This window comes from Cryptomeria japonica, chromosome 7, assembly GCF_030272615.1.
Source record: "Cryptomeria japonica chromosome 7, Sugi_1.0, whole genome shotgun sequence".
In the NCBI taxonomy this organism is placed as follows: domain Eukaryota; kingdom Viridiplantae; phylum Streptophyta; class Pinopsida; order Cupressales; family Cupressaceae; genus Cryptomeria; species Cryptomeria japonica.
Window position 1 is genome coordinate 323,916,462 of NC_081411.1, and position 13,730 is coordinate 323,930,191.

The 13,730-nt window shown below is 36.8% G+C and overlaps 1 protein-coding gene across 2 annotated transcripts; it reads left to right on the forward strand.

The window, feature by feature from the left end:
• The first annotated feature begins 2,526 nt into the window (after positions 1–2,526).
• LOC131046704 (cellulose synthase-like protein E6) lies at positions 2,527–6,477 on the forward strand. Of its 2 annotated transcripts, none has more exons than XM_057980487.2 (8): positions 2,527–3,018; positions 3,238–3,562; positions 3,697–3,826; positions 4,036–4,172; positions 4,287–4,499; positions 4,607–4,843; positions 4,932–5,279; positions 5,555–6,477. In XM_057980487.2, exons 1-8 carry the CDS (start codon positions 2,759–2,761, stop codon positions 6,119–6,121), a joined length of 2,217 nt encoding a protein of 738 aa, XP_057836470.1. In that variant the 5' UTR covers positions 2,527–2,758; the 3' UTR covers positions 6,122–6,477. The 2 variants fall into 2 exon arrangements, with proteins under 2 accessions (XP_057836470.1, XP_057836469.1); XM_057980486.2 differs by having other exon boundaries at positions 3,697–3,837; positions 4,047–4,172; positions 5,555–6,476.
• The last annotated feature ends 7,253 nt before the right edge of the window (positions 6,478–13,730 follow it).

The window sequence follows — 13,730 nt, forward strand, 5'->3', positions numbered from 1 at the left end:
CACTTGAGTTAGTTTTGTGTTCAAATTGGTATGAAGTCAGCCATTTGCATGGCTCTATGTTCATTTTCATTCATCTATACTTTTATCTGTGTTCAATTGTGCATTTTTAATTGGCTTCTTTAAAGTTGAATTGTGCTATAAAGTTGATTTTAATGAATTGGGATTATATATTTAAACCTTAAAAAATACATAATTGAGTGTATAAGTATTGCATGTGGAATAGATATCTTGGATAGTGTATATATATATACACACACACAGTCAAATATGTATATTTGAGAGCATGTATATACATATGTATACAGTGTCAAACATGTATATGTGGACACAAACACACAAACACACACACACACACACACACATATATATATATATATGCACACTATCAAATATATATATATTTAATAGCATGTATATACAAATGTATACTTACGTGGACACCACGAAGATGGGGTGTGCACGTTGTGGGTCCTCTCCCATAGGACAAATAATGTTAAGTGGATATGTTAGGATAGTGAACTCTGTATTAATGTAGAGAATGTGAGGTGGTGGATTGGTGGATGTGTACTAAAACAACAAAAGCTTATTAATGTAAGGAATATGAGGTAGCAGTTGCTTATTTCGATGGGAAGTGTGCATAATTAAGCCAAAATCTTCGAAGAGATTTGGCTCACCAACATTAGTATAAAGCATTGAAGAGGAAAAAAAAATAAAACAAATCAACGCATCTATTTATAGGGGCAAAGCAGTGCATTGAGAATATAGTTTATTTTAGTATTTTTTCAATGAAGGGGAAGCATTTTGCAAGTGCCAATAAGCATGGAAGCTACATTCAGACTATACACCTCAAGGCAACAACTAACATTTGCTAGCGCAATATCTGAAAAGAGATTGAAGCAAGTTTTTAAGTACCAGGATGAAGAATTTATCATGACAATGAAGGTGTTCCTTGGTGACTGTTTCCTGAAAATAGAACACATGTACCGCATGAATGTTGACATTGTCAACATGGTTTTGGCATGGGGGGTAGAGATTGGGAAAAATGCTAAAAAGTGTGCATGGTTGTTGCAGGGAATAGTGAGTAAGGAATGGTTAGGCTGCCTAAAGCCTCTGCTCGACAAGGTCATTCCTAGAATTGGGTTTGATTATCTGGTAGGGGAAGGAGTGGAAGTTGAAGTCACGACACTCTTCCCATTCATTAGATGGAGAGTGGGGCAGGACCGGGAAGCAAGGAGGTCCGAAACGGCCGAGGGGTGGAGGTTGCTTGAGAAATATCTTCGTGAAAAGGAAGGTGGTGCGGTTGTCGCAGGTGCGAGTGAGGCGGGTGAGGATGAAGGTGGCGACCAGAGGCCGCAGGTCAGATTGGAGTCGGAGGACTTATGGGAAATCAAGAATTGAATTTTTTGGTCTTATGCTTAATCATTTTTGTAATCATTTTGGTAAGTGAGTCATAGTTTGTTAAAAAAACACAATATATTGAACTGTTATACGTAAATTGAAAAGAGGTTTGTGGATTGTGAACAAGAAAATACTTGCAAAACACATATTTTTTGCCTGAATTGTGTGGCTTCTTGCACCTCTACAACGTGCTCTTTCTATGTCTTCTTGCTTTTGCTCACTGAATGAAATGCGTTTATTTCAAGTGTTTATTTATCTGACAGAATTTGAATTTGAATTGAAGTTCCTTAGTTTTTTAACCTACTGTGTTGAATTTGAATTTGAATCTCCATATTTCCCCATTTATGTCTAAGTTGATTGTTTTTGTTGTTCAATTCGTGGCCTTACACAAGTGATGTGATGGATGCAGGTGATATGATCGGTAACGGTGTTGAAGTGACCATATCAACTTGGTTCAAGTTGGATATATGGGACGTGGGATGCGGAAAGGTGTTGAAAGGGTCTTGTGGTCTGACACGGAGGTGGACAAATTATGACCATGACGTGACATTTTATTAGCCACGTCAGTGTCCATGGGTACTCACATGGCATGGGGTTGTCGTCATGTCATTTTGTATTGCCTCCAAGTCGGCTTATTTAGGCTTAATATGTTATCGTTTTAATGTTTAATGCATACTTTAATTTTTTTATCATGGTCCCTTTATTGGGCATGTGATCTTATTTGATAGAACTCTAAAACTTTTATTCGAATTAATGTGAATGGCTTAAATGTTTATGTGTGAACATAAATATTTATATTTTGAATTGAAAAGATATTATTTATTTGTTCAATGCTGAACATGTGGTGGGACACACGTCGACAAATACTGGGTGGTTAGGCGGACACCTATGGGCTCCTAACCGCCTAAGACCTATCACGTGTTTAGATCCCCGCACATGTAATGGCTCCTCTCCCCTAGAAATATTTTAAAATAGCAAAAAATGCTTAAAATTGTATTTGGAAATGAATCAAATAAATCGTTCTCATTATTGCAGCAGCCGTTAGCTGTCGTTATCGTCACCTCACAAAAATATCCAATCTCTATAAGTAGCACACCCAAAAACCCCACACCACATAATGAAGGGGAAAGTCGTCGATTCACATGGGAGGCATTGTTTGGAATGCCGTGCAGAATTGAACCCTTAAAATTCATGTATATCCTCTCACTGATGTATGCAACTGGCAACAATCATTACAAATGACATACTATGGTCATTGCGCTCTGTACAAACTAAAGTTGGAGAAAAGAGGTTGAACAAAGTTAGATGGCAATTCAATTATCATAAATGGTTTAAAAAATTGAATTGAATCAACGAGAAGATGGAATCCTGGGATTCCCCACTTTACACAACGGTAGCAAAGCCAGCTGCAAAGATAAACAGAGCTTATGGATGCGTATATTTGTGTGCAGTTCTTGGGCTTATATATTATCGCATCCAGTATATGCCTAGCGAAGGATATGTACAATGGATATTGCTATTTTGTGCAGAGATAGGCTTGGCCATCCATTGGGTATTACAGATGAGCCTCAGGTGGTGGCCTGTAAATCGATTTACCTATCCGCGGAGACTCTCTGAAAGGTAAATAGTTAAAGACATGATATTTCTTCAGTCTATGATATTAGTACGGTATATATTTTAGTATTTTAGTTTGATTGTGTTAATAGTTTTATCCAGAGATCATATTCCAGATCTATCGTCAGCAAAGAAAAATACATATATAATGATGTGTTAGCCTGCTTGTAAGATTGAGAAATATGTTTCCTCAGAGTAATATGGATTATGCTTGTTAATGAGTAGGTTTGAGAGGGAACTACCTCCCATTGATGTATTTGTATGCACGGCTGACCCTGTTAAAGAACCTCCACTGGATGTTTCAAACACTGTATTGTCTACTCTGGCTTTTAATTATCCGGTAGAAAAATTGACATGCTATGTATCGGATGATGGAGGATCCCCACTCATCTTTTATGCTCTGCTGGAAGCTTCGCGTTTTGCAAAGATTTGGGTTCCTTTTTGCCACAAGTACTCCATTCAGCAGAGATGCCCGAAAGCATATTTTTCTGAATATTATAACAATGAAAGTGACAATTCCTCCTTCACTACAGAATGGGAAAATGTCAAGGTGTGCAGCTTAACTTTCTTCTGCATAAGTTATTTTCTTCGACTCTAGTTAATTTCTTATCTTTATTTAATAATAAAAACCTTGAGAGTCTATGAGATTGAGAGACTAAAGTAGATCTTGAAAAATCTGTGTAGAAATTGTACGAGGAGATGAAATATTGTATAAACAGTAGTGTAGAGAGAGGCACTGTTCCAGAACACAAATGCAAAGAACACAATGGCTTCAAAGAGTGGAAACCGGATATGACTTCACGAGACCATCCAAGTATAGTTCAGGTCACAAAATTCACCGTTAAAATATTATCTCTTTAAAAAATATATTGTTTTAGCTTTTTTATATAATTAATAAAGTACTCCACAAAAGTGGAATGTTTTTATAAATCCAGTGAAAGATATCGTTAAATAGTTTTCAATATATTCTATTTTAGTTAAGCTTTCCAGGATATTAAATTTTGCTGTGTACCTTTGTTCAAGCCTTCATACAGGTTTTGCTAGAGAGGGGCAAAGACATTAACGTTGAGGGCCATGGTTTGCCCAGTCTTGTGTATGTGTCCCGTGAAAAGCGACCTGGACAGCCCCATAATTTTAAGGCTGGTGCTCTTAATGCTCTGGTAATAATGTTTGTCCCTGTTTATGTTGTCTGACCATTGTGATTATATTATCCATGCACTGGCTTTATAAGTTCTTTCCTACTTATGATTGTTTTTTTTATCCTATGTCTGCAGATTAGAGTCTCTGCTCTGATGAGCAATGCCCCCTTTATTCTTACTCTGGACTGTGACATGTATGCCAACAACTGTGAAGCCCTTCGGGAAGCTATGTGCTTTTTCATGGAATCTGGAACTGGGCACGAGTTTGCCTATGTCCAGTTTCCCCAAAGGTTTCATGGCATTACAAAAAACGATTTGTATGCCAATTATCTCAGGAATATTTTTGAAGTGAGTATTTGTAATTTAACTGCTGCCTTAAAATATATGCAATCAACTGACCTGTACATTTATAAATCAACTGACCTGTAGTTTAACTGCTGCCTTAAAATATACAGATATTTAACAAAGGAATGGATGGAATTGAGGGTACGTCATACGTGGGTACTGGATGTGTTCTCCGTAGGGATGTCTTGTGTGGAAGTGAGCGACAACACAGCTCTTCTAATTTAATGAAAGAGCTTATTAGTTCATCAATTTCAAGCATGAAGAAAGCATTTCCATCCATGATTTTGGAAGAGGCAAAAGAGCTTGCCAAGTGCGGCTATGAGGAAAACACCCATTGGGGGAAAAAGGCAAATACAAGTTAAAACCTTGATAATTAAAACAGTTGGATCTATTTGTTGCAAACAATTTCTGATATTGAGTATATCCTAATCACAGGTCGGCATGCTATACGATTGTGCAGTGGAAGATGTTTTGACAGGGCTTTGTATACATTGCAGAGGATGGAAATCTGTTTACTGCTGTCCCAAAAGAGATGCTTTTGTGGGGTGTGTACCTGTTAATCTGAATGATACTCTGATCCAGAATAAAAGATGGGCAACAGGTTTACTGGAGATTTTTGCCAGCAAATATTGTCCACTCACTTATGGTATCCACCATACAAAACTAGCACAGAACATGTGTTACAGCTACTACTTTCTGTGGGCTCCATCTTCCTTACCTTTAATCTGCTACGGTTTAGTACCAGCCTTATGCATGGTCACCGGTCTATCGGTATTTCCCCAGGTAGTTTTATTACCCCTTACATTTAATTTTTTGAGTTTTGTATATTGATTAATAACATTCCTTTCAATCGTAAAAAACATAGTCTTTCTACAGTCCATGATATTGATGAAACTGTTTTTTGAGCTTTTATTTTTTATATTTATGTTAGTCTGCAAATAATTTCTTATACTCTTATAGAGATTACTGCGTAAATTACTTTGCACCGTCTTTGGGATTATAACTCTAATCCATTATCACAATGACAAAATATATAAAAAATCCATTATATCTTGCAGATTTCAGATCCATGGGTTCTCCTCTTTCTATTTTTACCAGTATGTGCATATGCACACAGTGCTCTAGAGTTTATATATGTGGGAGGAGGCTCTTTAAAATCTTGGTGGAATGACCAGAGGATGTGGATGATAAAAGGCGTCTCGTCCTATCTGTTTGGGCTCATTCAAGTCGTCTGGAAATTACTTGGAATATCTAAAGTGGGATTCGAGGTGACAAGCAAAGTATTTGACAGTCAAGCAGCCAAACGATACGAGGCAGAGATTTTTGAGTTTGGGGTTTCCTCTGCGTTGTTTATACCATTTTCTATCATAGCACTGATAAACCTCTTGTCGTTAATGGGTGGAATTGCAGGTGTGATGAGAGAAGGTTATTCAGCCATTGCGAGTATGTTTGTGCAGGTGATGATGTCGAGCTTCATAGTAATAAATAGCTATCCGATATACGAGGGTATGTTTGTGAGGAAAGACAAGGGAAGAATGCCCGCGTCTATTACTGTATTCTCTACACTGGCTGCGGCGCTTGCCTGTTCTACAGTTTTTGCCATATCCTGGACTTCTAAAACTTAAATTTAAAAAGTATGGCTTATGTAGTTTAAGATAAGATTTTACCTGTGATCAACAATAGGAAATCATAAATAAGATGGTGATAGAGAGAGGCAGGGGACAGAAAAACAAACAGAAAAACAGAGCAATAACAGAGACAAATTAACGATGCATTCACACTATTATGTATTCACATATGTTTCAGCAAAAATACAATGTTTGATTCCATAAAAAGAGCTGCTCCTATCTAATTATCCACAGAGAGAAAATATAATCTTAATCTCTGTTCTTAACTGAAACCTTATTGCTATCTTGCTGTTGTAACAGCAGCCCTTGTACTCTGCTCTGTTTTTCACAGATATCACATGCATATTAAGAACTGCGTTGTCTTTTCCTATAATTTTTTTACTAATTCCGTAACCACTTCTAGAAACTTCATTTCTATTTTATATTTCATTTAAAACTGTTTTCCCTCCTATACGCATACCCAGCTACACTAAGGACAGCAGCAAGCTCAAAAAACATTGAATTTTCTCACATTTCAAAGCAAACATGTTTGAGTAAACAGCAATGCATGGTGAGAAAGAGTGAGGGACTGTCTACGAATTAGGCAGGGAGGTAGTTGGTGATTAAATTCAACACTCCCCCTTAATCACAACTACGAACATGATGAGAAAGAGTGAGGGACTGTCTACGGAATTGGCAGGGAGGTAGTTGGTGATTAAATTCAACACTCCCACTTAATCACAACTACGAACATCTATGATACTCAAGTTGATTCTTTGGTGCACAAAGCTTTCTTTTCCCAATGCCTTGATGAAGATGTCTACATGTTGATCTTTTGACCTACAATGTTCCAAAAAGATTTCTCTATTATTGAAGAACTCCCTAATGAAATGATACCTTGTGTCTATATGCTTGCTCCTTTTATGAAAGACTAGGTTCTTAGATTTGCTATGGTAGAGTTGTTGTCACAATATATCTTTGTTGCTTCTTCTTGTCCATACTTCAATTCTTTTAGCATACTTCTCATCCATATTGCTTGCCACACTGTCCCTGTAGCTGCTACATACTCTGCTTCAGCAAATGAAAGAGTAACTATTGGTTGTTTCTTTGAAGCCCATGATACTACACCTGATCCAAAATGAAAAACATAACCGGAAGTACTCTTCCTATCATCTATATTCCCTACACAATTACTATCAGTGTATCCTATGAGCTTGAAATCATTTGTCCTTGAGTAGAGAATTTCATAGTTCCTTGTTCCACTAATATATTTCAAAATTCTTTTTCCAACTTGCCAATGAGAAACTTTTGGAGACTTCATGAATCTTGAAATGAGGCTAACTGCAAACATTATGTATGGCCTTGTGCATGTTAGATACATGAGACTACCAACAAGTTTCTTGTACAAAGTTGAATCAACTTTGGATCCTTTATCATCCTTGCTCAATTTCAAACCCGTGACAATAAGTGTTGGGGCTGATTTTCAATCCATCATATTAAACCTCTTCAAGATATCATTTGCATACTTATATTGTGAGATGAATATACTTTTATCATTTTGACTTACTTCAATGCCAAGAAAGTATCACATTAAACCCATACCAGTCATCTCAAATTCTTTTTTCATAGCTGATTTGAACATGTCAATTGATAAATCAGCAGTGAATATCAAGTCATCAACATATAAACATACAATTATGATCTCACATTGTCCATTCATAGAGTAGGCTCACTGTTACACCTATTGAAGCCATTTTATTAAAGATAACTATCAATCCTACTATACCATGCTCTTGGGGTTTGTTTGAGTCCATAGATTGCCTTTTTGAGTTTGTAAACCTTATTTTCATGACCCAAAATCTCATACCTAGGTGGCTGCTCCACATAGACCTCTTCTTCTAATATGTCATTTAAGAAAGTTGATTTCACATCCTTTTGATATACTATGCACTTGTTTTGAGCTACTATGGCTAGTATTGTTCTCACAGTATCTAAACAGGCTACAGGTACAAATGTCTCATTGTAATCTATTTTGGGTTGTTGTGAATAACCCTTTCACACAAGCCTTGCCTTTATTTTTGCACATTACCATTTGCATTCAATTTTGTTTTGTAAACCCATTTCACTCCTATCACTTCTTTTCTTTGTGGAAGACTAACTAACTCCCATGTTTCATTCTTTTCAATGACATCTATTTCTTCATCCATTGCTTGCACCCATTTTTCTTCCTTAATAACATCTTCAAAATGAATTGGATCTTCAACATGTGAATATAAAGAAAAAAGAGAAGTCAGACCTACATTGTTTTCACCTTCATTTTTCTCTAAATGTCTCTTAAAATTTTGAGTTTTTGCCTCAATCTTGCTAATGTGGGGTTTGACATGTCAATTGAACTTGTTGAATGTGGACTTGATGGAGCACCAACTGAAGATGGTATTTGTTGCACATTTAATGGAGTATTTTCTTGAGTTTGTGGGGTTGTCCTTACACTTGATGAAGGTGTCATTTGACCACTTGGTTGACCTTGAATGGGTGTAGGAGGAGTCAAATTTAAAGGAGTACTTGTTGGTCTTCATTTTCATTTTCTCCTTGTGGTATGTTGGCTGCAATATTGATTGTTTTATCCAAACTTCCATCCCATGGTCCATCTTCTATGAAATGCACATCTTTGTTGATTATGACCTTTTTTGTTATTGGATTGTATAGTTTGGATGCCTTTGATTCATCACGATACCCCACAAAATTGCATTTTTCTCCTATGTTGTCTAACTTTCTTCTTAATTCATTTGGCACATGTGTATATGTCACACATCCAAATACTCTCACATGAAAAACATTAAGTTTTCTTCAACTTCATGCTTCTTCTAGAATCGTATTGATGACACTTTTAGTAGGACATCTATTCAATATATATGTTGCACATCCTACAGCTTCAGCCCAATACTCATTTGACAAATGTTTTGCCTTCAACATGGTTCTTGCCATTTCTATTATTGTCCTATTTTTCCTTTCAGCTACACCGTTTTATTGAGGGGTATACCTTACAGTGAATTGTTTGTGGATTCCATGGTCTTTGCAAAAATTTATGAAGTCATTTGAAATGTATTCACCACCTCTATTTGTTCTCAATGCTTTGATGTGATGTCCACTTTGCTTCTCAACAAGAGCCTTGAATTGACGAAAGTAATCAAACACTTCATGCTTATGTTTTAGAAAGTATACCCATATCTTCCTTGTGTAATGATCAATTAATGTCAAGAAATAGTACGTTCCACCAATTGAGGGTGTTTGTATTGGTCCACACAAATTTGAATGAAAAATCTCCAATAGTTTGTTTTCCCTTATTGATTTTCTTGTTGAAAATGATTCTCTATGTTGTTTACCCAAAATGCGACCTTCACATATTCTATCTGGTTTGTCTAATAGTGGAAACCCCTTCATCATTTGTTTTTTATGCAATAAGTTTAAGCTTCCAAAGTTTAGGTGCCCAAATCCTAAATGCCATAACCAATTTTCATCTTTAATTTCAGTTTCAAAGATTATTTGTGTGACTGCTGCAACTTTTTCTTCATGAACTTGTGGGTTCACTGAGGGATGTTCTTGAGAAAACTCTATCTTCAAATCCGGTTTTATCCTTAGGGAAAACATCATATTGTTTTCCATTTGCACCTTTGCAATAAGTTGATTACTTGAAAATTTATCTAAAATTGTGCATTCTCCATTTTTGAAAAAGACCCTATACCTCTTTTGAACAAGTTGTCCAACGCTCATTAGATTACGTTTCAAACTTGAGGGACAACATATACATCTGATATATACTTTTTCTCCCCCTTTTTTGTTAGAATATTGGCACTTCCTTTACCCTTAACTGAAACTTTGTTGTCATTTCCCAATGTTACATCTAATTTCACACTCTCATCCAAACATGAAAACATTTCTAAATTCTCAATCATGTGATTGTTGCAACCTGAATCTAAAAACTTTATGTCTTTCTCACTTTCGTGTTCAACATTACAAGCTATGAACATGTTGTCTTGATTTTGATTTTCTTTGGTAAAGTTTGCACTTTATTGCCTAGAATCATATTGCTTCTTTCTACATTCATTTAAGTAATGCCCAAATTTCTTGCAATAATGACATTGAACTGAGGATTTGTCATACCTTTGGCTTTGTGATTGATTTTGGTTTTAATTATGACTTGGGTTTTGGCTTCTACCTCTTCCACTTGAGTTTGATGGGCTACCTCCTCCACCTCTATATGAATTTTGTCCCCTACCTCTGAAATTTGTTCTTCCCCTTCCTCTACCATGGCCAATTGAAACTTGCATCTTGAAAGTGTCCTCCAAACTTGAATTTGTTGACCTATTCAACCTATGCTCATGAGAAATAAGTGATGCATGTAGTTAATCAACTGAAAATTGTGAAAGATTCTTGGTCTCTTCTATGGCCACCACAATAGATTCCAATCTTGTAGGCAAACTTCTCAAAATATTTTCAACCACTCTCCTCTCGTCAAGGGTTTCACCACAAGATCTGATTTGGTTTACCAATACAATGATTTGAGTAAAAAATGAGTCTATTGTATTTGACTCCTTCATGTAAATTATTTCAAAATCCCTTCTTAGCATTTGCAACTAAGCTATTTTCACCTTTTTCATTCCTTGATAGGTTGTCTGAAGAATGTCCCATGCTTGTTTTGACTTAGTTGTTTCTTTGTTGGTGTAATTATTTATTCTTATAGGATATAATTACACTTTACTTAAGTTAACTTAGGATAATGCATCTCATCGTAGTTTGGATATGAGACACTTAGGGAAGTGTGCACATAGGGATGATGCTTGTAGGAGAAATTCCATCTTTTGTGGTCTTATCTTGTTATTACATTCCACATTCGATGGGTCATCCACCTCTTGTAGAATCTTATATTATTTCTCCTGCCTACCCCTACTTTTTCTTACCTACCATTGTTTCTCATTGAGCCACATGTCATAATTGTTTGCTCGCATATCCATTTGGCCTTGTCTATATATGCAGGCCTATATTCATTATATTGGTTAATCCAGATGATCATTTGTATATTGATGAGAATACAGTTTGTTCTTGTCATACTATTGTCTCTTTCATGTGCTTTTCATTGTGCCCTTGATCTTGGCAAAATCTCACATGGTATCAGAGCCATTGGGGCTTCATTGATTGGTTTTGGGAGAAATCTTGGAAGGCTTCTAATTTTAGATCTAAGGTACTGCATGTTTTGGAAGGATCCTAGAGCATTTTCGACCTCACCGTTGCGTTCGGGAGGTCGTTTCCATAAAAATCGAGTATAAAATCAACTTATTTTGGTGAAAGTAAAATTTTGGGTGTTGGAGGATTTTTTTACCCAATTTGGGTAGTATGGTATGGATTTTCGGAAAATATTTTTTTTTATTCTGCGAATTTTTTTGATTTATTTAAAAAAAAATATAAATTTTCATAGATTTTTTTTTATAGAAAAAAAAAGCAAAAAAAGGAAAAAGAGTTTTTTTGCAAGGGTCGTACCCTGCGCAGCATGTAGGGCTGTACCACCTGCATACACCTCTGCTCGCAGAGCGTACCTGTCTTAATAGCATTGACCTCAGGTCGCAACTAGCAGCTTCAGCTCTACCGTGACTAGTCCGCCGACCACTGCAGCTCCAGCCTTGCCGCAACCAATCCGTCGATTCCCTGCAAACGTCATTGGTGACCATGTTGTTGCCCTACGACTGCTCCTCCCGGCTGACCCCCTCGACCTCCCTCCAGCAACTATGTTGCCGACCTCTGTAGCTCGCTAGCCCCGCAGGCGACCTCTCGCTGGTGTACCACACACTCTCCTGCCTTCTTTCTTTCATTGAACCCACGTCTGCCACATGGCAGGAGGTGACTGGCCCATAGAAAACATTCTGACACATCATTGCTCAGCCAACCACCACATCAGCTATCCATATAGTCAGGGAGAAGGGTGCAATGGTCATATGGCCATCAAATTTAACATAGTGAATTGTTGACGTCAACACCTTTTTGAAATTTTTAGACCCCTCTCCATTGAGCAGTTTGGTTTTTTGGGTCAACTTTGGAGGCTCATAACTTGCTCAATTTTGCTTCTTTTTGGGTGCAATTTGTTTTGATTTGGGCTAATTTTTTGTGCTCTCCGTAGTGGTGTGGTTATTTTATTATTTTGGTGAACAAATTTTTCATAATTTTTAGATTCTCTTAGCAGTACCTATCCAATCCTCAATTTAGCAACTTCAAAGGCTTCGTTTGGGCTCATAAGACCTCCTTTTCTGGTACCTTTTTTTTTGAAATTGCATATTTTTTCATCTACTTTCATAATCTGTTATTAGTTTGTAGAGATTTTGAGTGGATATTGTACTTTCAGATATTGGTATTTTTTGGCCTACTTGGTACTTGTAATTTGATTGGATCTTAGTTTAGATCTCTTGCATTATTAGTTTGAGTCTCCTTTAGCCTCTTTGAGGTAGTTGTAAAGTTGAAATCAGAAATCCACTTTTCATTTTTTTGCAAGTGGCCCATTATACACTCACAAAGTATAAAGTGTCAAATCATCATTTTCGGGGCGGGTTCTTTGATTGATTGAATTTGGCAGGGGGGGGGACGTCTTGTGTGATTGTGCGTCTCTTTCCTTGTGCTCTTTCATTTTTGTTGCTATGAGTCCTCATAAATTTCCACCTTTAACTCCTCATAATTATGCATCTTGGAAAATTAAAGCATGGAGCAAACTAATGGAAAAATGACTCGTGCATTACATAGATGGAACAATAGTAGCACTTGTTGATCCTAATGCTCTTTTAGAATGGCTCACTAAAAATTGCATGGCTCTTGGGACTTTGCATAAGTATGTATCAGATGACTTGATTTTTCACATTGAGAAATGTTCTACAATCAAAGAGGCTTGGGACATCTTTCAAAAATTGTATGGTCAAGTTGATGAAATTAGAGGCTACAAGATTGACAATGAGCTCACCAACTTGGATCCCAAGAGTTTTGCTGCAATCCAAGATTATGTCAACAAAGAAAATGAGTTAAGAGCAAAGCTTAAGGATTTTGGAATTGACAAAAAGAATGCTCAGTTGATATTCAACTTGTTGGACAAGCTTTCACCTGAATATATAGCATTTGTTTCTAGCTTCCAAACTCATCATTTGATAGTGGGGAGCTCCTACACTATGCCTTCATTTGATGCTTTGACAAAAATGTTGATGTTGGAGCAATCTAAGCTGTTGAACATGGGGATTCTCAAGTCTTCAAAGTCTAAGGCTTTGGTGGCTAATCAAGGGAGTCAAGGCAAAGATTCCAACAAGAAGAAGAAGCAATCTAAGTCAAAGCCACATCAGGAAAAAGGACAATCATCCTCTCCAACACAAGGCACTTTTTCATCCTCTTCTAAGAAAGGGACTCCACCTAAGAAGGACAAACCAACTTGTGCATATTGCAAGAAGTATGGTCATGATGAGCATCGATGCCACACCAAGAAAGTTGATGAGTTGACAAATATTGTTAAGAAGAGCAACATCAATTTGCTATCCACCTACAACAAGAAGGATTCATCTCCTTCCTCTTCCTCACAGTCTAAGGGAAAAGAGCAAGCATTTGT

Excerpts from the sequence above, each read along its gene's own strand:
- LOC131046704 (XM_057980487.2), top strand. The coding sequence starts at position 2,759 with ATGGAATCCTGGGATTCCCCACTTTACACAACGGTAGCAAAGCCAGCT. Across the intron at positions 4,500-4,606 it reads ATCTCAGGAATATTTTTGAA|ATATTTAACAAAGGAATGGA; the intron begins GTGAGTATTTGT and ends TAAAATATACAG. Across the intron at positions 4,844-4,931 it reads ACACCCATTGGGGGAAAAAG|GTCGGCATGCTATACGATTG; the intron begins GCAAATACAAGT and ends TCCTAATCACAG.